The sequence below is a fragment of the Apium graveolens genome, chromosome 9 (assembly GCF_009905375.1).
Source record: "Apium graveolens cultivar Ventura chromosome 9, ASM990537v1, whole genome shotgun sequence".
Classification (NCBI taxonomy): Eukaryota; Viridiplantae; Streptophyta; class Magnoliopsida; order Apiales; family Apiaceae; genus Apium; species Apium graveolens.
The window spans coordinates 4,610,690-4,634,352 of record NC_133655.1 but is presented as its reverse complement, the minus strand read 5'-3'; the positions used below and the strand labels follow the sequence as shown (position 1 = coordinate 4,634,352).

Genomic DNA, 23,663 nt, shown 5'->3' with positions numbered 1-23,663 from the left:
TGTTCATCTTTTCCGACGAATACTGTTCATCGGATCCACCGACTACTGCTCACGTTTCCGATAAAGAACCGCCATCACAGATCTTGTTTCCGGCTACTAACCTCAAGTTTGTTGTTCCCAAATTCCTCCGTCAACAATATGCTTCAAGATAGACAAAATAGTAAGCATCATTATATTAAATGAAGTATACTAAATTCGATTACATAACAAACGCAAACCAAATTAATCAAGTACATTTTCCAAAACAAGCGCAAAATAAATTACAAAACATTTTTCAAGATTTTAGCTTTCAAGGTATCATAATATTTTCTTTGACCAAGTAGCATTTTACTAGTATCCATTGCCATGATGTGCCTTTCGCGCTCCTCCTTTTCTAAGTGAAGCTGCAATTTCTCTTTTTGTAATTGCATCATCTTCATATGCCTTTTCTGCTCCTCCTTTTGCATTTTCATCATTGCTTTCTGAAGCTGTAAACTCATTTTTATAGATTCAGTTCTCGAAGAAGCAACAACTAATGCATCTTTCTGCATCGATTTAAAAATTTCTAAGCTTTCTCCATCTAATGCATCATATGCAGTTTTTTTTAATTTTTTTCGCAGCTTTTCTTCCTATTGGACGCTCCATTCCTTCTACAGATTCCATATAGGCAGATTCTGGACTATCAACTGATGGAGAAGACGGCTGGTTCTCCTTCATGTTTAGCTTGTTTTTTTTACCAAGGTAGCCGCATATTTTGGTGAATGGCGCAACTCATTCCAATGCTGCATGAAAGGAAATTTCTCTTTTTATATATCCTCGTACATCGTCTTTATCTCTGCAATCTGCCAAAGATGAAGTAAATCAAGGTACTGTAAATAGGGATACGTATAGAACAACATCTCTGTAACTAACAGTTCCAGTTCTACAGTAAGGAAAATAGTCACTTCTCAGTAGAGTACAGATGCAGGGTTGCATGCAGGTCAGTTCTCAGTAGATGCATTCAACAGAACTTAATAAACTCAGATCTTTCCAACACACTTGCAGCATGTCTGGGAAATTACCTATTTAATGTTAAAACTAAGTCAAAAAACACAGCTCCTCTGATCTATCAAGATCCTGCCAAATTAGAAAAAAAAAAGATCCTGCCACTGCCATATTTTTTCCCTATCACATATACATGCCTCTTTCACAGGTTATAGAGCTTTAAGTAGAAAAATAGAATTTCTACAATCAAAATAATACTTGATTGATTAAGAGTTTGAGTATCGAGTCTTATAAAAACATTTCTACAAGGGCAAAGATAATATATATCCGCCAGTAAATACATCAAATTATTATTGTATCTCATCTCTCCTATAAGTCTATAACATGTACAAATTTGCTAGATTCCTTTCCCATAAATTACAACATCACAAGGTTGCAAACTTCAACTATTCATAAACAATAAAGTACACATTCGTCAGCATAGAAATTAACTTTCTCTGTTTTTATTTCTTCGACCAAAAAATTGATATATTCATGCATATTAATATTAATATTACTCGATTGACATTAATATTAATAACTGTTGTGCTACCTCCTAATTTAGTTTCCTATAAAGAAAAATATCTTGGTAAATTCAATTGTAGCCAGTGTTGTAAAAATCGGGAATCGGGGAAGATCGGTCGAGCTACCGATTTGGGATTAATTGAAAATCGGGGATTAATCGGAGTAAAAATCGAATGTATTATAATATTAATTTATATTTAATATATTATTATGATTATATTAGTTATTTATTAACAAATATATATTTATTATATCATAATTTCTATAATTATTCATTTTAAAATTAATATAGTATTTTAATTTTAATAAAAAATTATATATACTGCAATAAAGAAAAATTAATAAAAATAAATCGGATTTCAAAGATCGAATCGGTCGGATACTTTGTAGGGGATTAATCGAGGATTTTTTTAAAAATCGGGGATTTTTAGAACACTGATTGTAGGAGGTTTCAACAAATCATAGCACATACAAAGTCACAACCGAATCCCTAATTTGATACAAATTAAACAAAAAGAAGAGATTGAAAATACATACCTGTGCTTGCAAATTATGTGGTGGGAGAAGAAATAAAGCAGGGGGAGATGATGTGGATAATTGGCTACAGATGTGGAGTCCTTCAATAAATATAGCCAAACATATCAGGGTGGCTATAATTTATGCTAAGGGGTTTAGGCAGTTGGAGAAGAAAAAATTGGAGACATTGGCTCTAAGTTATACATTAGAGTGACACTGGAACTTATTAGCTAAGGAAGAAGGGTTGGAGTCTTGGAGATGCTCTAACAACCAATTATCATCCAGATTCATCTCTTTGATCCAGTCAAGAATGCACCACAAAGACATCCCATTAAATCTTTTTTACATTTCAAGTGCCAATTCTTCCTTTTCTAAAAATCCGACGGGATATGAATTGGAAAAGTCAAAGAGTTTGATGCTCCTACCCAAACCACATAATCCGCATAAACTGAATCAATATTTAACCTACCCAAACCGAATTTAAAATATGATTTGCGGTTATAGTTCAACTACTTTAAAAATCCGCGGGTTATGGGTTGGTTTTGGTTTGACCTTAACCCAACCCGCTTCCGATCCGAACCGCATCAATACACACACAGTTTTATATTTATGATTATATCACGTAAAACAATTATATCCTATAATCAATAACTAAATTAGTGTTAAATCTCATCAAATAATTATGAAATCATCATGCTTTTCAATAGATTGTCTATTGCTTTTCTTTAAAAATAATGTTGAATACCTGAAATTTCTTTTACATTGAACATTTATTATTACAATTAATTGATCAACATGTTATTAGATATTAGTCATTTGCAAGTAATACGAGTGATATACTTTATATGAAAGAATACATAAATATATTTTTAATTATGTAAGTTGTAAGAAGTAAAGTTTAAATAGAAAAAATGTTGCTTAGCAAAAAAAAGAAAAAAAATATTACTTTATTTCTCGAGTTCACTAATAAGAAATGTCTTAATTCGCCAAAACTCGCTAAATCGAATCGAACAAAACCGAACCGAGTGGTTTGTATTATTAGGTTACGAGTTTCGGGTTGGTTTAAATTTTTTTAAAACCGCAATTAATCTGATTTAACGCAAAAACCGAACCAAACCGGACCGCGATCACCCTGCTCCTAAATACGTACTCACTTAATTTATGATTGCGCAGAGTTTTTTAATGTAAATCTACGGAGTATCATTGTAATTGCAAAATTTATTTAGTAAATTATAACTATATCATTACAAATATATTATATACTCGGGTAAACTACCTAAGTACGTACTTAGGGGCATTTTTCTCAAAATCAAATATGTTCAAGTTTGATCAAGAATTATACTTTGCTAGTTTATAATTTCGGAAATTTAAAAATTAAATATAATAGTAGATTAAATATACTTTCCAATAATATTTTCATTCATAATTTTTTATGCCTAATAGAATTTATAAATTTTTAGTCAAAATAAGTTTTGATCGACTTTAAAATTTCATAAGAATCCAGTTGTTGAGAAACAAGGGACTTCATTTTTCGGCCCAAATATGTAAAATTTAGGTGGGGTTCAGTGAATTGGGCCGGAGACAACATGTGTAAAGAAGCCCATTAGCCACTAGCCCATTAACATCTAAAATTTTCATTACATTTGCACATAAAAATTTGTATTTGTCCCAAAGCGCCCACATTTCAGCAATTCTTGATGAAGCTTCTCTCCTCTTTTGCCACATTTGCAACGTAAGTTTTATCGACTCCGTGTTTACTTTAATATACTCTGTGTTTACTTACAACTTTTTTTTAATTATTATTTATCTAAACAGCGTCTATATGTGCTATCACCATTCTTCTAATTCATTGGTGTAAATATTTGTTATTAGTGTTGAATTGGTATACCCGATCGAAATTAAGTCACAAATCGATATGTTTTGTATTAATTTGTTATTGAAAAGTTGACACAAATTTACAAGTTAACGGCTAATTTGAGTTAGTTCTATAATAGCGAGTGATTAATTTTGTATACATGGGTGTAACGAGTGATGTGTGATAATTAACATGAAGAAAAAGTGGGTAAAATGAAGAGAAAGTTAGTAAGTTACTGGACTTCACTAAATTTGCGATGAAAAATATGTTATTTTAGTATTTGTTAATAATTGGAAGCTGATGCATAAAATTATTACTTTTTTGTGCAAAGGTAATTTTGAAAGAGAGTGGTTGTAATTCTTGATTGGAATTTGCATTTGATGTCGGGGTATTGTTGATTATGCATTGTTGGAGTATTGTGCAATACGCATGTTTAGTTACAGTATTTTGTAGTATTGTGTAGTAATATTGTACTTGATAAGATTCCAACACTTAAGAATTTTCCTCACTAAATCAGATTCGCCTTCTAATTATGTAATAAGCTAGCTTGGAATATCTATGCTATCATATATTCCTGGCATATTTTTATAGAAGAGAAGGACGAAGATATCATATAAATTTAGTAAGAGAAAGGTCGGTCGTACTCATATTGAGGAAGATAGGATCAGTGTGCTGCCTCGGAATGTACAAGAAACTATCCTTTGTTTTATGCCTATACGAGATGCAGTGAGAACCAGTATCTTGGCGAGGAATTGGAGGAATTGTTGGAGTACTATTCCAAATCTTGTTTTTGATGAAGACATCTTAAGTGAAAAGTCATGTTATATTGGCAGATCGCTAATATATTGGTAATAGTCTGCTGTGGTTACAGAAAGATCAAGTTAACGCTAAAAAAATATTATGAGTTAAAACAAAAATGTGAAACAAAGCATGAGAAACAAACCGATGAAAGTCCAGTATCGTTACTACAAGTCACAGTGTCACGCCCCATAAGGGTGATCTTTGGTGATGAAGCTATTGTAGAGAAGTATGATCCTTCAGAGCTAGCTCAAATTCCAAAACCTAGGCTTGGGGAGGGGACACTAGGTACTTTATACAAAGCAGTGCACAAATTTGGCTCCACAGTTACATTTATAGAATGGATGAGTCTAGTAAGAGAAAGGTCGGTCGTACTCATATTGAGGAAGATAGGATCAGTGTGCTGCCTCGGAATGTACAAGAAACTATCCTTTGTTTTATGCCTATACGAGATGCAGTGAGAACCAGTATCTTGGCGAGGAATTGGAGGAATTGTTGGAGTACTATTCCAAATCTTGTTTTTGATGAAGACATCTTAAGTGAAAAGTCATGTTATATTGGCAGATCGCGTGGTCTAGAACTAGCAGCTCTTAATTTTGTTAGTGTGATAAGTAATGTTCTCCTACTCCACAATGGCCCCATTCTCAGATTTTCTCTCTGTTTTCCTGGTTTTTGCGATGCCAAGATAATCCTTGATTGTTTTGGTCAGTGGATTCCGTTATTCTCAAGTAAGGGTATCAAGCAACTTTATCTAAAGGGCCTAAAAAATGTTTGGTTCCCCTCTACACCTGCATTTGGAGGATTGACTTTTCTGAAGGAAATCGTCTTAACAGATGTCTCTACTTCAGAACAAAATGTCTTCAATTGCCCTGTGCTTGAGAGGTTGAACTTGTTCCGTTGCAAAGGACTCTTACCTATCAACTTTCGTGCTCCTAATCTCAAATACCTACGTCAGCTGTATACCAAAATGCCTTCAGAATATTCGTTAGCTGGGTTAGAAAACCTTATAGAATTTTCTTGCATGGTGGCTTATGATATGGAAATGCCGTCAGAAACATCCAATGTGGTTAAGGTTTTCGGTTGTTTAAATAAAATTGAGAAAATCACCATATCAACTTCTTTCATTGAGGTAATGTTCAAATTCTCCTTACACCATCTATGTAACTTTATTTTTCTCATCAACATCTAATTGTTTTTCTGCTCTTTGTTTGCGACTTGTTTCGAAGTACTTGGCTGCAGGAGGTTCTCCAAATAAATTTCCTCATCCACTGCATTACCTCAAGACTCTGACTTTCACTGATATACATTTAACTCGTGTGTCTGAGGTTTCTTGTTTGCTTTGTATGATTCGGAGTGCTCCCAACTTGAGCAAGCTACATATCTTGGTGAGCGCAATACGCTTGAACTTATAATGTGTCACCAAAGTTATTGTTTGACAATTGCAAAACATATATTAATCATAACTCATTAGGTGGATTGGCTTGGAAAGGATGCTGGTGAAGGGAATCTCAACAATTATTGGGTAAACGTTTCTGAAGATTGTACCATAGATCAGCTTGAAATTGTGACCTTCTGTCATCTCAAAGGTCAAAGAACAGAGTTGGACCTAATCAAGTATTTACTTGCCCATTCTCCGCAATTGAAAACAATGTATATCAACTACGTTGCTAGCGTCTTAAAAAAGGATGCAGCAGCAGCAATGACAAAAGAGATGTTACAATACTGCAAAACTTCATCAGGGGCGCAGATCATACACTTGAAACAAATACCTTTTGAGTTATATTATTGACGTTTAGGTTGATGTTTCTTTCAGTGTATCTTTCAATGTGCAAAACAGTTCAGTTGGCTCTGTGGTTAGCTGCGGTCATCCTACCCTCCTAAGAACCTGCGCTAAGCAAGATAAGTGTATGCCCTTTTTTCTTTTCTGTTTCAAAGTGCCCCCTCCCCCGGGACAAAACTTGTAGGGGGGAAGAACAAAAGCATCTTTATAAGTTTTAAATTGGATAACATAGAAGACAAAGTTCTATGTGCTGTAGACTGTAGACTGTAGTTCATTTCTGAGCTCATTTCTGGATGTAGTACAGTTGATTGGTGAAACTGGTGATCATTTTTATACTTGTTTTGATTAAATTGCTCTGGTTTTATTATTGATTTTGCAAATTGCATCATCTTGTACGTGCTTAAATTTAGAACAGATATCTATGGAAGTTGCCCACACTAGTTACACATCTGAATTAATATTCTGCTTACACACAAAAAAACCATAAACACCCGCAGTAATGATATCAGGTTGTTCCAAATGATGCACCAACTCATTTACGTGCACTGGAGTAGCTTTGGAAAATAAGTGCAAGTTAGAGAAGACGTTGATCTTGTCATATATTGCGTTTCTTGGACAGACTATAATGTCACACACTAATGGTGTTGCTACAGACAATATTCCAGAGTGTAGGAAGTTGTTGAAGCCATCATGAACCAGAGATGATTCATGATGATTGAACATTTGATCAGGTTTCACGATTTCAATCCAGCGAGACAGTGACTGGTAGTAATCCTAACTCCAACATTAGTGACATTCCAGATGCTTACTTAGCTCAACAAGCATTCCTCTATATTGCATCAAAGTTCAAAGGAGGTGTTTACAGCTTAACTGGAAAGAGAAATTTATCGCGAGTCAGCGTGCTGGAAGCTGATAATGCGCAGAAGAAGCACTTGAATATGCAAGAAAGATTTTTAGCTGGGATTTTGAGAAATCAACCTAAAACATGAATGAGGGGTCTTTTGGCAGTGATGATGTTAGGCTGCTAGCAGTTCCCTGTGATTCTAGCAAACTTGAGTGTTTATTTTAGCATTAACTTGCAAATCATTAGTTAACAAAAAAAATTAATACCTTCAAAAAGTAATGTTATCTACTGCATTAGTAATATATATTAGTGGAGTAAAATTGCATTGCAAATGATAAAAGTAAGAGGGTGAATTTGAAAATTTTATCATAAATTTCCGTTGAATGTAAAGATAAACAACTAATACGAGATAAAAAAGACTTGCAGTTTAGGATGGAGGGAGCCGCATGTACCAATAACAACAAGTGCAATATCAAATCATATATATAAAACAATGAAGCATAAATATAGCATGATTGATTGTGATTTAACACAAGATGGTTATGACTTAACACAAGAAATTTATTGGTTTACATAAGATTCTGTTTGTACAATGTAACAATATTTAGAAAACAAGAGTTCACAACATCTTGTTGACATTAACAAGTTCTTTACTTCAACTTGGATGAAGATTCCAAAGATTCAGGTGAAACAAGAAATGACAACCAATCATCATTCAGATTCTTCTTTTTGATCCTGTCAAGAATGCACCACAAAGAAATCCCATCAGAATCCCTTATTAAACAAATATGACAAGATTTGAGGCCAACTACTTGCTCTTGATTGTCATATTGGTGGTAATAGTCTGCTGTGGTTACAGAAAGATCAAGTTAACGCTAAAAAAATATTATGAGTTAAAACAAAAATGTGAAACAAAGCATGAGAAACAAACCGATGAAAGTCCAGTATCGTTACTACAAGTCACAGTGTCACGCCCCATAAGGGTGATCTTTGGTGATGAAGCTATTGTAGAGAAGTATGATCCTTCAGAGCTAGCTCAAATTCCAAAACCTAGGCTTGGGGAGGGGACACTAGGTACTTTATACAAAGCAGTGCACAAATTTGGCTCCACAGTTACTATCAGAAAGATACGACCAGAGGTGGCTAGTTCTGATGATTTTGAGTTTTGGATCAAGTTCTTTGGAGGTCTACAAAACGATTCAATTGCAAAACTGATCTTTAGTTTTTGGTATGGCGGGGAAGCATTTGTTGTGCATGAGTACTTCTGTTTAGGGAGTTTGGAGGAGCTTCTACATGGTTAGTATCTTATTCGTCAGTCATCAGTCTGCTTTTTTTTGCTTCCTTCTATTATCTTTCTGTATCTCTAACAACATTCCCTGATCACTAAATTCAAATCGAAAGAGAAACAATATGAATGTTTCTACAGTTTGATATCAGACCTTACAAACACAGTATATCTCACTCGTTAGTAGGACAGGGTAAAAGTTCCTAAAGTTCCTTATCCAGAAGACGTTGTAGAGATCTGAATTTAGCAACCATAAAAATACATAAATTAATTTCATAATATTTTAGGTTGAAAAATAAAAAATAAGAAGTGGTTTATCTTTTGCATGTAGGGACTGAAGGAATTCAATATACACCATTAACTTGGAAGATTCGACAGCAAATAGCACTTGATGCAGCAAAGGCAGTGACTGCAGTACACAAACAAGTGATAGCAAATGGTAAAGCTCTCGTGTGTGGAGTGATTAAGGCTTCTAATATATTAATCAATGTAGACTTTTCTGCACGTCTTTCTAGCTACGAGATACCTTACCTAATACCACCTGCAACAATCATCAGAAGAAATCCTGGTCGAATAGCACCTGAATTAACACACAACCAATACCGAGTTCCTAAAGTTTTTTCACAAAAGTCTGATGTTTACAGCTTCGGAGTACTGCTTTTAGAGCTTGTGACAGGAAAAAAAGCTTCAGTTACAAACTTAGGAGAGTACATAAAAGAGAAGAAAAGAAGAGAAGGTTTAGAGGGAATACCTGATAAGAGAATGGTAGATGTAAATCCGAATTTGGCTGCTTTCATTGGCATTGCAAGACTGTGTCTCCGAAATGACCCTAAAGCAAGGCCTTCCATGGATCAAGTTGTGGAGATGATTCATGATTTGGAGTAACGGGATGATTTACAACCTCATTTAACGAGGGAGCTTTTTCTGGTAATTAGATAAAAAAAATTCCCATCAAAGAAACTTTGATGTTGTAGAATCACATTTCAAATATAAAAGTGTTTGTTAATTCATCTCGAGAACCATTTGGTCAAGTAATAGTCGGTTGTGTGTCAGCTCGATCATAGTAAAGAAATAACAGTAAGATTGATCACACTTAAGGCTATAAACATGCTGGTTTATTATTGTAACTTTACATTTAAATGGATGATTCATTCAAGCAAATGACTGACTCAAAAATATCTAAACAAATTATAGAGAGAAGATACAAAAAATTTATTCCTGACAAGTGTTGGAAAATTTTGCATTCTAAACAGAATGGAGAGAAAATAAAAAAGATTATTGACAAATACAATATTGCTTAATTTCCTGCGAACATTGGTGGTGGTGGTGATGAGTATAAGGCTCCTAGGTTCGATGGTAAATTGAATTCTTCTGCTGGTGGTGGTGAAGAAACAGGAGGAGGGTGAGTAGCTGGTGGTGGCGAACGGACGGGAGCTGGCGGTGGTGAATGAGGAGGAGGAGATGCTGGTGGTGGCGAACGCACAGGAGCTGGTGGTGGTGAATGTGGAGGAGGAGACGCTGGTGGTGGTGAACGAACAGGAGCCGGAGGTGGTGAAGAAGGAGGAGGAGACGCCGGTGGTGGCGAACGGACGGGAGCTGGTGGTGGCGAATGGACAACAGGTGGTGGTGGCGAATGTACAGGTGGGGGTGGGGAAGGTGGGGGCGGGGAAGGTGGGGGCGGGGAATGTACAGGTGGCGGAGGGGAATGTACAGGTGGTGGTGGGGAATGCACAGGTGGCGGCGGCGAATGCACAGGTGGCGGCGGCGAATGCACAGGTGGTGGCGGGGAATGAACAGGTGGTGGCGGCGAAGGTGGTGGTGGCGAAGGTGGTGGCGGCGAATGAACAGGTGGTGGCGGCGAATGCACAGGAGGTGGTGGAGGTGAGTGGACAGGTGGAGGCGGCGAATGCACAGGAGGTGGTGGAGGTGAGTGGACAGGTGGAGGCGGTGAATGGACAGGCGGCGGGGGAGAGAAAACAGGCGGAGGTGGGGAATGTACTGGTGGAGGCGGGGACTGAACTGGAGGTGGAGGGGAGTGAACTGGAGGTGGAGGGGAGTGAACTGGAGGAGGTAGTGTGGGTGTTACATGCTTAACCTCGGTAGGTGAAGGTGCAGGTGCTGACGTAGTCTTTGGTGATTGAGGAGTTGGTGGTGGGTATTGTATTCCAGGTGCGTATGGTTGGGAGGGAATAGGTGATGGACTAGGTTTAGGAGTCGATGGAGATGCTGGTGGAGGGGATTTCACTGGAGGAGGTAGTGTAGGTGTTACATGCTTAACCTCGGTAGGTGAAGGTGCAGGTGATTGTGTAATCTTTGGTGATTGAGGAGTTGGTGGTGGGTATTGTATTCCAGGTGCGTATGGTTGGGAGGGAATAGGTGATGGACTAGGTTTAGGAGTAGATGGAGATGCTGGTGGAGGGGATTTCACTGGAGGAGGTAGTGTAGGTGTTACATGCTTAACCTCGGTAGGTGAAGGTGCAGGTGATTGTGTAATCTTTGGCGATTGAGGAGTTGGTGGTGGGTATTGTATTCCAGGTGCGTATGGTTGGGAGGGAATAGGTGATGGACTAGGTTTAGGAGTAGATGGAGATGCTGGTGGAGGGGATTTCACTGGAGGAGGTAGTGTAGGTGTTACATGCTTAACCTCGGTAGGTGAAGGTGCAGGTGATTGTGTAATCTTTGGTGATTGAGGAGTTGGTGGTGGGTATTGTATTCCAGGTGCGTATGGTTGTGAAGGAACAGGTGATGGACTAGGTTTAGGAGTAGATGGAGATGCTGGTGGAGGAGATTTTACTGGAGGAGGTAGTGTAGGTGTTACCTGCTTAACCTCGGTAGGTGAAGGTGCAGGTGATGATGTCGTCTTAGGTGATTGAGGAGTTGGTGGTGGGTATTGTATCCCAGGTGCATATGGTTGTGAAGGAACAGGTGATGGACTAGGTTTAGAAGTAGATGGAGTAGGTGAAGGTGTAGGTGATGGTGTAGTCTTTGGTGATTGAGGAGTTGGTGGTGGGTATTGTATTCCAGGAGCGTATGGTTGTGAGGGAATTGGTGATGGACTAGGTTTAGGAGTGGATGGAGATGCGGGTGGAGGGGATTTTACTGGAGGAGGTAGTGTAGGTGTTACCTGCTTAACCTCGGTAGGTGAAGGTGCAGGTGATTGTGTAATCTTTGGCGATTGAGGAGTTGGTGGTGGGTATTGTATTCCTGGTGCGTATGGTTGCGAGGGAACAGGCGAAGGACTAGGTTTAGGAGTAGATGGAGATGCTGGTGGAGGGGATTTTACTGGAGGAGGTAGTGTAGGCGTTACCTGCTTAACCTCGGTAGGTGATGGTGCAGGTGATGGTGTAGTCTTTGGTGATTGTGGAGTTGGTGGTGGATATTGTATTCCTGGTGCGTATGGTTGTGAGGGAATAGGTGATGGACTAGGTTTAAGAAAAGATGGGGATGCCGGTGGAGGGGATTTTACCGGAGGAGGTAGTGTAGGTGTTACCTGCTTAACCTCGGTAGGTGAAGGTGCAGGTGATGGTGTAGTCTTTGGTGATTGAGGAGTTGGTGGTGGGTATTGTATCCCAGGTGCGTATGGTTGCGAGGGAACGGGTGATGGACTAGGTTTAGAAGTAGATGGCATAGGTGAAGGTGCAGGTGATTGTGTAGTCTTTGGTGATTGAGGAGTTGGTGGTGGGTATTGTATTCCAGGTGCGTATGGTTGTGAGGGAACATGTGATGGACTAGGTTTAGGAGTAGATGGAGATGCTGGTGGAGGGGATTTTACCGGAGGAGGTAGTGTAGGTGTTACCTGCTTAACCTCTGTAGGTGAAGGTGCAGGCGATGGTGTAGTCTTTGGTGATTGAGGAGTTGGTGGGGGGTATTGTATTCCAGGTGCATATGGTTGTGAGGGAATAGGTGATGGTGTAGATGTTGGACTTGGTGAAGGTGAACTTTGTGGTGATTGTGGACTGGGGGTGGCTTTAGGTGTTGATGGTGTTGGTGTTGACGGAGTTGGTGTCGACGGAGTTGGTGTCGACGGAGTTGGTGTTGATGGAGTTGGTGATGATGGAGTTGATGGAGTTGGAGTTGAAGTTTGTGGACTGGGGGTGACTTTAGGCGTTGATGGTGTTGGAGTTTTTGGTTCGGTTGGGGGTGCTGGGACAGGCGATTGATTCCCAGGGCTACCTCTACAATTGGCTTCACAATTGACTGTTTCTTTTACCACGGGCATACACTCCTCCACAGAATTTTGGTCTGTCACATCAGGTAAGCAATTCATTTGGTGATCTAGTACTAGACCATTCCTTGGTTGTTGGCAACTCTTTGCCTCTTCCTTGAAGAAATTATATGAATAGGTGAAGTTCTCTAAACTTGACAACGAGCAGATAGAATCAAGAACAGTACCAACCAATCTGTTGTGCGATATATCCATCATGTTGAGGTTCTTCAACTTGTCTAGGCCTACAGGCAATGATCCAATAAAATTGTTGGAGCTAATGTCAAACACATTCAAGTTTGACAACAACCCAATTTCTTCAGGCAAGCAGCCGGTGAGATTATTGTTCATAAAGATCAACTCGTTCAATGTTTTGGTCATTTTGCCAATGCTTTTTGGAATACAGCCTGTAAAATTATTGTTGGCCAAAACAATCACGGAAACAGGTGAATTGCCAAGATTTTCAGGAATGTTTTCTGTGAAGCGGTTGTTGTTTACGAACAAAGCATCAAGAGGTACATCAAAGACTTTGGGTGGTAAAGGCCCTTCAAAATCATTAAAACGGAGATCCAGGTAGATAAGGGCCGGTAACCTTAAAACAACTTCTGGAAATGCACCAACAAAACGATTGTTGCTTACATCAAATTCCCGCAAGATAATTAATTTTGAGAACTCCTCTGGGATGATTCCACAAAAACGGTTACTGTTGATGTGAAAAACTACCATATCAGTCAAGAGGCCAAGTTGTGGCACCAGATGTCCAGCAATATCTCCCCTGTTTAGATCAATGCTAGCAACAACCGTCAAGGTGGGATCATCAACTGCCTGTTCACAAAACACACCGTAATAGGTACATACATTGGGACCAATCCAATTGGTCGTCATGTTTTTTGGATCAGAGAATATAGCTGTCTTCCATGCTTGAAGGGCGGTGTAAGCATTCTTAAGCCTAACATTGGCAAATGCTTTGGTATCGATGTTACTTTCAGTACCTATAGGAACACCTTCAGGTGTTGCAGTAGACAGAGAAAGAAAAGAAAGAAAAAGAAAACATCCTACACTATTCACAATTCTAGAGTTAGCCATGCCTACCAAACCTGCTTGACAAGCCCGGCTTCTTAATACTACTCAGAACTACAAGGTACGTTCCTATTAATATGCAGAAATGAGGCTGAACTTACATGACCAACCAAAGTGAGGGGCTGTTGATTGATTTCATTTCCTAACATATTTCTAAACCACAAATTGACAACACTATTTTAGGACTATGATATACTTTCCATTAGTTTTCAGTTGATCTCATGGATGGAACAGGATCATTCAAGCTTGCTAATATTGGCAATGACCAAGTCTTATCCAGAAGCTAATTACTGGTTAATAAAATTTCTACTTGAAAGCTTATTTTTAGTAATTGTGCAGCTTTTATAGAAATTATATGCTATTAGTTTTTGTTTTGTAACAATTTATAATTATCTTAAGTTAATTTGTTTATTATATTTTTTCATCATATTATAAATTTAAAAGCCGTGTGCTTGTTAAATTAAAAACTTTACAGTGTAAACTTTTATTTGTTAAATAGTAATAGCTTTGCATTTGTTTATAAAATTTATTTTGACACATTTGGGTAAATTCTTTAATGACAAAGTGTTAAATATAGTTGTTGGTGCAAGTGTTTTTAAATGATAAAATATTTAAATCTTAAATAGCTTGCTAAATATCTTTGTAAATCAAATGTTAAAATTTTTACATGTTAAATACCATGTTGTTGTTGTGCACACTTCTATTTATATTTTTAGTAATTATGCAAACCTTAAATTTAATACTTCTAGCATCTGTATTGTGTTGCAGGGACTCCATGTCCTGACAATATAACTAGCTATTTCTATCCTTGGAAATTCAGGGTCTCAGACTAGAAATTTGAAAATAAAGCTTGGGATAATGAAGTCATAGAAGACTTATTCAACGATCGTGACCAACAATGTATAAAAAACATTGTTTTGAGGAATGAAGTAGAAGAGGATAAGTTATTCTGGAATCTCGAAGAGTCAGGAAACTACTCTGTGAAAAGTGCGTATAGATTGCTCCAAGTTCAAAAAGGTTTATGGCACACAGAATACAATGACAGCCTCTGGAAGAGGATGTGGAGAATAAAGGTTCCTCCGAAGGTGCTTAAGTTGGTATGGAGGGCTCTCTCGGGATGCCTACCTACAAACAGCATGCTGCAGCAAAAACATGTTCCAGTGGTTGCTTGTTGTCCAGTTTGTGATGGAGAGAGTGAGTCAATTATTCATGCCTTAGTTTTATGTCCTGTTGCAGCTCAGTGTTGGCATAAGGCGTTTCCTGAGCAAAGTGCAATGGTCGCAACAGATTTCTTTTCTTGGTTGGACCAAGCTTTATATAAGCTTGATGCATGGAAACGTTCAGAGGCTGTAACTCTGTGTTGGGCAGTGTGGAAAGCAAGAAACGAAAAAGTTTGGAATCAAAGAATGGCTCGAATCGATGCTGTGGTGTCGTCAGCAGCGCAATACCTTAAACAGTGGAAAGAAGCCCAGGGTAGGTCTAGTATTTTGCCGTCTCAGCCTTTCGTGGCAAGTGATGGTGTTAGTCTCTGGGTAAAACCTCAGGAAGATACAATTAAGGTTTCAGTTGATGCAGCAGTATTTTCGGACTTTTCGGCGTTCGGTATAGGTATGGTGGCTAGAAATTCGAGTGGTCATCTAGTTCAAGCAAAGGCAAAGCTTTTCCAGGAGATGGCTACACCTGCATTAGCCGAAGCTATGGCCATCAAAGAGGCTTTAAGTTGGACGAAACAGGAACAATGGGAGAAAGTAGTTATTGAATCTGATAGCCTGGTAGCAATTCAGGCAATCAGAAGTCAGGTTCCGATGCGCTCCCTTTTTGGTCAGGGTTGTGGAGGACTGTAGGAACCTTATCAAGGGAGCTAGTACAACTTCGTTGTTTTTCGTCAAACGGTCTGCTAATGAGGCTGCTCACAACATTGCGATTCTTTTCCAGATCGAGTTCTTGTTGGGATTTCTGTTCCCATCGAGTTTATGTCTATTTTTACAAGCTGATTTAGCTCATTAATAAATTTTCTACACCTTTACGTCAAAAAAAAAACAATTACATATATAATTTGAAGAACTTTTCCAAAAATTGTACAATCAGAACAGCGCAAGCAAACCAGTACGATAGAGTTTTCTTTATTTTAAGGTCTGCGAAAGATAAAAGGAACCTGGAAATTGCAGAGCTTTCCTCCTTTGCTGTTCCAGAATGAGAATCTTCCCAAATCTAATATCGAAGATAAATGTGATGTGAGAGACAGTATTTTGCGAGGATAACTTAGATAAAATACGCAGATAAACTGATTGTAAACAAAATCTGAATCACTGTGTTGTTATATAATCATTTGATCAGGTTTATGTTTCCATGATCGAGTAACTATCAGTTTTATAGTCATTTTTTAGTCTGCCTAACTAAAAAGAGACAACTTAGTGACACCAGGAAATCAAACAATTAAATACAAACACATGCGTTACTATTTCAAAAGTTTCTAATCCCTTAAAAGATTTCCCGAGCTTTTTTAAGCTCCAATGCATAGATGAAACTGGCCCTTTAAATGCAGGACGATAAAATCCACTCTTCCCTCAATCATGCATTGTGTTCATGTATAAAATAAAATGATCTGCTTAATATGTCACAGCTCCTCTACAGAAGGATTGAGAGGACTATTCATCTTTAAGGACGTATCATGTACGAGAATCTGCTTTTGCGTTAATTATTTATTTGAATTCAAGGTAAAAATGTGTCATCGGTCATGCCACTAGGTATGTCCTAAGTTCTTTATATAGTAAAGAATAACTGGTCATGCGACTCATGCCACTAGAATCACTGGTTGCTTATGGAAGAACAAAGTTACTCCTTAATAACCAGCATTACGCTGACCATAGCTTTTCTTTTGTCAAACTGTGTACATGCTTCTGCTGGTGTTACAGTATCCATAGCCAAATCCTAGAATGTGTTGTAAATAGTAATCCTTTAGAAACATAACGACAAAATATCTGTCGGACTCAAATCTTATATCTTCTGCACTTCTATTAGGAAATACAGTCTACAATACTATATAAAATGAGTTATTATTGTCCCATAGGAATGAACTTAAAAAGATGATATAAATCTAACCAAATCTTCCTTTAAATTTAGAAAAATGTGATATGGCATTGGATTCATTACATATCTTGACGCTTGTACTTGTATACTAAAATGTAGGCACACAGAATACTGACCAGGGTTGGTGAAGCAAATACAGAGCATTCCATGTCCAAGTTTTGATGTTTGGAAATTGAAGTGCATTTCTCCAGCTGCCCCTCAAGAGTCTGCAACACTAGTAGAAAGCATTGTGGATGCATAAAGCCTTCCCTCGGTGCGGTCATTCGGGAAGTCCCTCCGAGGACGACTTTTGATGTTTGGAAATTGAAGTGCATTTCTCCAGCCGCCCCTCAAGAGTCTGCAACACTAGTAGAAAGCATTGTGGATACATAAAGCTTTCCAATCCACATACAATTGTGAAAATGAACTGCAATGCTTTCTCCAGCCACCGACTATTTCTTAAATCAGGTAAATTTATGCTTAAAATTGCTGCTCAGAGATGTATTTTGCAAGTAACAAAAATAATGAAATGACAGCAGATAGTTAGAGTCGAATCATACTTCTATCTAGTAATTCATTCATAATCTCTTTGAACAAATCTCTGATATGTTCAAGAACAAATAGCAGGGACTTAAAAATTTCATATAGCAGGGTAAATTTTATTGCAATCACAATTTCACAATCCAACCATACAAGTCGACGAAAAGTACAAAACTTAATCCGATAAGCTAACAAAAAGAACAAGAATCTAATTCATAATTTTCGAGTGCCATATTCAGATTTATAAAAAATCACAAATTGCACACTATATGCATTTCACTAGTCTGTTTCATGGTCAGGTGCAGGGGAGTACCAAGCAGGAAACCTCCCTTTGTTTCTTAGCAATCTGGTGAATGATGAATCCGGCATTCTTGCCTTTTCTTCCTCCTCCATTTCTTCAGCTGATCTTGGCAATCCATCTGGTACTGGACAATGGTTTTCCACTTGTTTCTTCGAATTTACTGATGTCTGGTTCGGTTCACTGACTTCTTCCTTTTTAGCCTTGTGAATTGCAGAAATCCCATGTAAACATCCGATCAACGATTTCATCCCCCCTGCTTGAAGTATCACCTTCTCGACCTCATCTTTAGGCTCTTTGTTCTTCAAATAACCAAAAACAAGAACATTAGTCTAATCAATACTTTGGACTAACAATAAAGTTCAGATCTTCCAAAAAACAAACAGAAATCATCATAAAATCGAACGAAAACGAGTTGGCCTAATCCACACACAGAAAGTTCATATCTTTGGATGAATTAGTAATATCAATACCAAAATATACACTACTACTACTAATTACTACTTACTTCGAGATCTTTGAGTTCGAAATAAGCCTGCCAGCAACTATAAGAGTTTTCACCTTCAAGTGTAGAACAATAATCTGAAAAAAAAAGATAAATAAATAAAATTTTAAACACAAATTCTTATCATCAGCACATCCAATTAAACACCAAGCAATGAATGAATTTCAATTCAATTCAGATAACAAGAACCATTAAACTCATCATCAATCCAATTCCAAATTACAATATATGTTGTAAATAGTCCTTCTGGATCTAATTAATCCTCCTTTAAATGCAAGCTTGCTTACAACTTAATCTAAATAAAAGCAATTAATCATTAACAATAAACCCTAATTTACAAACTATACTAAACACCAACCCAAACTATATCAAACTACAATCCTTAGTCTCTACAACTTGCAAGATTCAAACAAAAAAAAACTAAAAAACTAACTAAAAACACAAATAAAATTCATAACCTAAACCTAAACTTAAATTATACCAACTAATAATGTTTTCTAGCCCCCTGCTTTTAAAAATTCAAAATATTCTAAATCTCGAAATATTTTAAAATCCTGGTTCCGTCACTGTACCCGTATATTAAAATTCATGAATAATAATATAACAAACAATATTACACAAATCACAAGAAAACAACATACCTGCAAGTTCATTTTCAGATTTTTGAATTAAAGGAGGGTCTTGAAGAACACGATCAAACTTGGTTCTGGCACTAAAAGGCTGCACCTTAGGTACATAGCCATGGCTGTTGTTACTTGAACAACAACATATTGTATTTGCACTAGTAATACATGGTGCATGCATAATATTGGTAGTTTTAAATATTATTGAAGCTTTTGAACATGAACTAGAGTTGTTAATATGAGTTCCTAGAAACAAAGAAGTTGATGAAGATGAAGAACTTGTTGTAATCATTGTTGTGGAAGTCTGTTTGAAAGTACAATGTTTGTGTATGTAAAGAAATAAAGGGGAGGGTATTATATTGCATGAGAGAAAGTGATGTGTGAGGACAAGGTGGTTGGATAAGGATGAGATATTTTAGTAATTGATTGTGAGATTTGTCATAGAATATCTTCTTAATTTATTTTAATATTTTTTGAAATAAATTTTGAAATTGCAAATTAAGATATTTAAAAATATCAATAGAAGTCAATTCGTAGATGAGCGAAAAACTAGTAAAATATGGATATTTCTTTTTCTCTTTAATACGTGATAGTTGTGTACTGTGTGAATATGATTACACATAATTAATCGATTGAATTGTCGATTTATAATTTAATAATTTATCGATAATTTTTATTTGTATTACATATCACATCTACAACGCATATCTCGAATGTGTATTAGGTGCTAAATCCGTAATTACAATGTGTATCAGATCTTATAACTATGTATCTATACTATATTATAATAACCAGAATTTGGTATAATTTGGTATGCCTTTTTTTGGTTGTATGTTTTTTTTTGGCTGGTTTGATTATTCCAAATTATGACCGTCAGATCTTTTTAATCAAGTAATCAGGACCGTTAGATTCAAATACTAAAATAATATACACTACTCAAGCTCCCAAGTTCGAATCCCGACAACAACAAATATTTATATTATTATTTATACAATACTAAAACTCTCAGGTTCGAATCACACCAAAAAAAAATTATATTATTATTTATACAATACCCAAAATTTATGTTCGAATCCCGTCAACAACAAATATTTATATTATTATTTATAAATATATTAGTAAGGTAATGATCCAAAAAGAAGTTTATAATAATTTTAAATAATATAAAAAAATTAATGTAGACCCGTGCATCGCACGGGTTCTAAAGCTAGTAACTGTAATACAGTAGATGAAATAACATAAGGGGCCAGATTTTTAGAATGTTAGGACATAAAAATTAAAAATCGACTATTTTGGTATCAAATTGACTCAAAATTCAAATTCATCTTCGTTCATTCCGAAATTTATATTTCTTTCAAAAATTCTGGTAGTCAACAATATACTTTGAAAAATTTTGTTGATAAGAAATATTAAAAACTAATTATAGAGAGCTGATAATTGTGACGAGGAAAAGCGATAAAAGTGGTGAAAATAGAAGAGCGGGCCAATTGGATATTTTAATGGTGGGCTCCAACGGTAATAGCGGACAGCCCATTGTTTTGGTTTGCTCTTTTCTATTGCAGCTTTCTGGTTTTTCCTTTTTCATCGCTGTTTTATAAATACCCGGTCCTACTATTTCTACGCGGCTTAAAAAAATTCAGAAATTATCAAAAATACGTTTTGCGCTTAAAATTAACCATCTACATAATTTTTATTATTATTTTATCTGCATAATCCTTAGCCGCTAGCCTTCTAGATGTGCACCGCGTTTACGCTGCAATCTCAACAATAGCTTACAAACCACGCAACTCTACGATCTCACGCAATAGCCTGCAAACGCAATACCCTTGAATCAACATAAATCACAATTAAGCTACATACTCTATCTAAAGAGGCAAAATTATAAATTCCTTAACCGTGAGATTCGAACTTGTGTTCAGGAGTTTAACCAACTGATCCAACTTTTGTGGGTACCATATACGTAATTTATTTTTTGTTTTCTTGAAAATGTTTAATTTTTCCAATTAAAATGCAATACACGATTTAAAAAAATTTAAGAAATTATAAAAAATACATTTTACAACAAAAGTCAATCAGTATGTAATTTATTTTATGTTTCTTAAAAATGATTATTTTTTTTAGTTATATTGCAAAATCGTATTTTAGCAAAAAAATTAAAAAAACTTAATTTTGTAAATAAAATTTTTAAAAAATTGTATTTTTGCAAAGAAGTTCAAAAAATATATATTTCAAAAATATTTAAAAATTATAATAGTACAATATATGGTGTGTATTCCTTGATAATAGATATTAAACAAGCCTAAAATTTTAGAACATACAGGGTAATATAATAAATTTTTATAATTTGTGTACTGCGGTCAAGTTTGTTAAATTTTTCATTAATATTTACTTTTTTCGTCATTATTTTCTTTTTAGCCATTTTTATGATAGTTGAAAATTTTAAACAATTTTTTTTTTAATTTTCTGTATTTTGATGACATATTTGATGATGTTGACGGAGGAATCTGGTAACAACAAAGATTGAGGTTTCTCGCCGGAACTAAGATCTGTGACGGTGGTTCTTTATCGGAAACTTAAGCGGTATATGGTTGATTGTGGTTGTTTTAGGCTGAGATTGATCGGAGTAAGTGGTGGCTCTCTTATCAGCTCTCAACTTCTTACCCCTTCAATTTGCCTACGTACCCTTTATATAGGGATCAAGCCTGACGTAGTTCTCGTAGAACAAGAAGTCTAATGAGTTGAGACTTCTTACTCCTAAGCCCAGTAGAAACCCATCCAACATCCGTCTTCCGCTAGCTTTAGGAATGTCCAACTATGAGGCCCAACCGCAAAGGCCCAAGGCTCATCCGCAATCGCGGGACTTCACGGATAGTGCATCTCCCTGCGCAAGGATAACACTCCGCTACAGCTATTTCCCTTGATTTACGAACGCAGGTATAGCCACGGTTCACCCCAAGTGCCAGACGCGTCCCTGTCCCCCGAATGAGGATAACCCACCAGATAGCAGGACAGGTGATCCCAAGCTCTTGGGTGCAAAGTGCAGGATGACTCCAAAGTTCTCCAACGAGGACACCCGTTGAATACAAGAACAGAGCTCCCAAAGCACACACCAAAGTAAACCCCACATCCCCAACGAGGACACCCGTTGAATACAGGAGGAGGCCTTCAATCATCAGGCATACCCCTGGAGGCCTTCAAGCTTTTCACGGACATCCCCCTCCTTGACCGTCTCAAAGAGGGAATTCTTCATAGAGTACCTGCAACAAATACATTAGTAAAAACAATCTTCCATCGCTCCTTTCCATGCAAGCTTTGTCTTGAACTCAACATCAAATGTACATAGATCAAACTCAGGACGCGTCCTAACTAATTGGGCGCGTCCTAACTTCCACAAATCAAAACCTGTTTCCTTATCAATCGTTCTTTATAGCAATCAAAATCACAGGACACGTCCTAGATCCTAGGGCGCGTCCTTAACCTCATCAAACTTGCAACGTCTCCTCTAAACCATCATACACAGCATTTCGCCTCCTATGACGCGTCCTTGCTAACTTAAACGCGCCCTAGAGCGCCCATCACCATAAGATTCCATCTGCCAAGCATTTTCATAAACATTGGCGCGTCCATAAATTCTGGGCGCGTCCTCCCTTGACCATGCACTCTTCTCGCTTCGTAACTTATTTCTTCCAAAGTAGGCGCGTCCTAAGGTACTGGACGCGTCCTCTCTTCCACAATGCAATATCGGGTTTGACTGTCTGTAAGCCGCATTTGACCCGAATCAATCTCAATGCCAAATTTTGGGCATAACAACTACCCCCCAACTTCCATTTGCAGTTAAAAACAAAATTGGAAGTTTTATCCTTAAATCCCAGTACCAAAAGTTGGCTCAAAACAATCGGACGCGTCGTAGCCTAAAGACGCGTCCTGCCCTTACTTTCTGCATGCGGGGTACATCTGTCGTCCATAGGATCATCCTTCTATAAATACTCTAATCTCCATCATACCACCACCATCATCTCTTTCTCTTTCACACAACCGCCATTGCCGCATCGTTAAACAGGGTCTTCGAGGTCCAAATTCCGGTGATCTGTCCAACCATTCCCCTACCTTTTTTTTGCTCAACTCATTCCTCAACTCAAAAGGTACACAAATTTCCTCTCATTTCTTTATTTGACTGAATACATTAATCTTAATGAGCAAGAAACTATTCGTATACTTCATGCTCATATAAACTGTTCTTCACGTCTGCTTGTATGTATATATGTATGTATAGGTAAATATAACATGTTTAGCTTCCCTGATCTCCCAACAACATGTTTCTAGAATTTCGTCATATTTTCCCCAAACTGCCAACAGTCGATTAATATTCCACCATCGTAATCAGGTAAGACACGTCCTCCCATTAGGGCGCGTCTTATACCTTCTAATTTAAGACATGTTTGGGTTGTCCCAAACAAAGGTACTATAAAGCCAAAGGTTTATTAGAACGCGTCATTATAACATACCCATCCTGCAGAAGATTTTTAGGTCGCGTCTTCCATATTTCCAGTATGCTTTCCTATTATAACCACGTAGGGCGCGTCCTAACTTAAAGGCGCGCCTTCAAATATGTTTACCGTCTTCAAATCTTCTCTTCCCGTTTTTTTTTTTTTTTTTTTTTTTTAATGGACGCGTCCTCAAATTGTTATTTATTCTTTTGCAGCTGGAGGACGCGTCTTCTTCTTCACCATTTCACCCGT

The 23,663-nt window shown here is 37.2% G+C and overlaps 5 protein-coding genes across 8 annotated transcripts; 3 read left to right on the top strand and 2 right to left on the bottom strand.

The window, feature by feature from the left end:
• Positions 1-3,713: 3,713 nt before the first annotated feature.
• LOC141683079 (F-box/FBD/LRR-repeat protein At1g13570-like) lies at positions 3,714-6,848 on the top strand. Of its 2 annotated transcripts, none has more exons than XM_074487779.1 (4): positions 3,714-3,775; positions 4,490-5,825; positions 5,923-6,081; positions 6,168-6,848. In XM_074487779.1, exons 2-4 carry the CDS (start codon positions 5,037-5,039, stop codon positions 6,483-6,485), a joined length of 1,266 nt encoding a protein of 421 aa, XP_074343880.1. In that variant the 5' UTR covers positions 3,714-3,775; positions 4,490-5,036; the 3' UTR covers positions 6,486-6,848. The 2 variants fall into 2 exon arrangements, with proteins under 2 accessions (XP_074343880.1, XP_074343879.1); XM_074487778.1 differs by having other exon boundaries at positions 4,416-5,825.
• A 1,260-nt stretch (positions 6,849-8,108) lies between these two features.
• On the top strand, positions 8,109-9,498 carry LOC141684883 (putative inactive receptor kinase At4g23740). The gene is made up of 2 exons (XM_074490021.1): positions 8,109-8,616; positions 8,937-9,498. Exons 1-2 carry the CDS (start codon positions 8,109-8,111, stop codon positions 9,488-9,490), a joined length of 1,062 nt encoding a protein of 353 aa, XP_074346122.1. The 3' UTR covers positions 9,491-9,498.
• A 200-nt stretch (positions 9,499-9,698) lies between these two features.
• Positions 9,699-14,315, bottom strand: LOC141683073 (uncharacterized). The gene has a single exon (XM_074487771.1). It carries the CDS (start codon positions 13,893-13,895, stop codon positions 9,903-9,905), a length of 3,993 nt encoding a protein of 1,330 aa, XP_074343872.1. The 5' UTR covers positions 13,896-14,315; the 3' UTR covers positions 9,699-9,902.
• Positions 14,316-14,947: 632 nt separating this feature from the next.
• LOC141684882 (uncharacterized) lies at positions 14,948-15,733 on the top strand. Its single transcript, XM_074490020.1, has one exon. The coding sequence runs from the start codon at positions 14,948-14,950 to the stop codon at positions 15,731-15,733; it is 786 nt and encodes a 261-aa protein (XP_074346121.1).
• Positions 15,734-16,044: 311 nt separating this feature from the next.
• On the bottom strand, positions 16,045-19,251 carry LOC141683081 (CCG-binding protein 1). Of its 3 annotated transcripts, none has more exons than XM_074487783.1 (5): positions 18,943-19,251; positions 18,305-18,378; positions 17,812-18,098; positions 17,096-17,324; positions 16,045-16,100 (listed from the first exon to the last, which is right to left on the bottom strand). In XM_074487783.1, exons 1-4 carry the CDS (start codon positions 19,214-19,216, stop codon positions 17,309-17,311), a joined length of 651 nt encoding a protein of 216 aa, XP_074343884.1. In that variant the 5' UTR covers positions 19,217-19,251; the 3' UTR covers positions 16,045-16,100; positions 17,096-17,308. The 3 variants fall into 3 exon arrangements, with proteins under 3 accessions (XP_074343884.1, XP_074343885.1, XP_074343883.1); XM_074487784.1 differs by having other exon boundaries at positions 17,096-17,316; XM_074487782.1 differs by lacking the exons at positions 16,045-16,100; positions 17,096-17,324 and having other exon boundaries at positions 17,587-18,098; positions 18,943-19,249.
• Between the last annotated feature and the right edge of the window lie 4,412 nt (positions 19,252-23,663).

Excerpts from the sequence above, each read along its gene's own strand:
- LOC141683079 (XM_074487779.1), top strand. The coding sequence starts at position 5,037 with ATGGATGAGTCTAGTAAGAGAAAGGTCGGTCGTACTCATATTGAGGAA. Across the intron at positions 5,826-5,922 it reads TATCAACTTCTTTCATTGAG|TACTTGGCTGCAGGAGGTTC; the intron begins GTAATGTTCAAA and ends CTTGTTTCGAAG. Across the intron at positions 6,082-6,167 it reads TGAGCAAGCTACATATCTTG|GTGGATTGGCTTGGAAAGGA; the intron begins GTGAGCGCAATA and ends ATAACTCATTAG.
- LOC141684883 (XM_074490021.1), top strand. The coding sequence starts at position 8,109 with ATGACAAGATTTGAGGCCAACTACTTGCTCTTGATTGTCATATTGGTG. Across the intron at positions 8,617-8,936 it reads TTTGGAGGAGCTTCTACATG|GGACTGAAGGAATTCAATAT; the intron begins GTTAGTATCTTA and ends TTTTGCATGTAG.
- LOC141683073 (XM_074487771.1), bottom strand. The coding sequence starts at position 13,895 with ATGGCTAACTCTAGAATTGTGAATAGTGTAGGATGTTTTCTTTTTCTT.
- LOC141684882 (XM_074490020.1), top strand. The coding sequence starts at position 14,948 with ATGTGGAGAATAAAGGTTCCTCCGAAGGTGCTTAAGTTGGTATGGAGG.
- LOC141683081 (XM_074487782.1), bottom strand. The coding sequence starts at position 19,216 with ATGATTACAACAAGTTCTTCATCTTCATCAACTTCTTTGTTTCTAGGA. Across the intron at positions 18,379-18,942 it reads ATCTGAAAATGAACTTGCAG|ATTATTGTTCTACACTTGAA; the intron begins GTATGTTGTTTT and ends TTTTTTTTTCAG. Across the intron at positions 18,099-18,304 it reads TCGAACTCAAAGATCTCGAA|AACAAAGAGCCTAAAGATGA; the intron begins GTAAGTAGTAAT and ends GGTTATTTGAAG.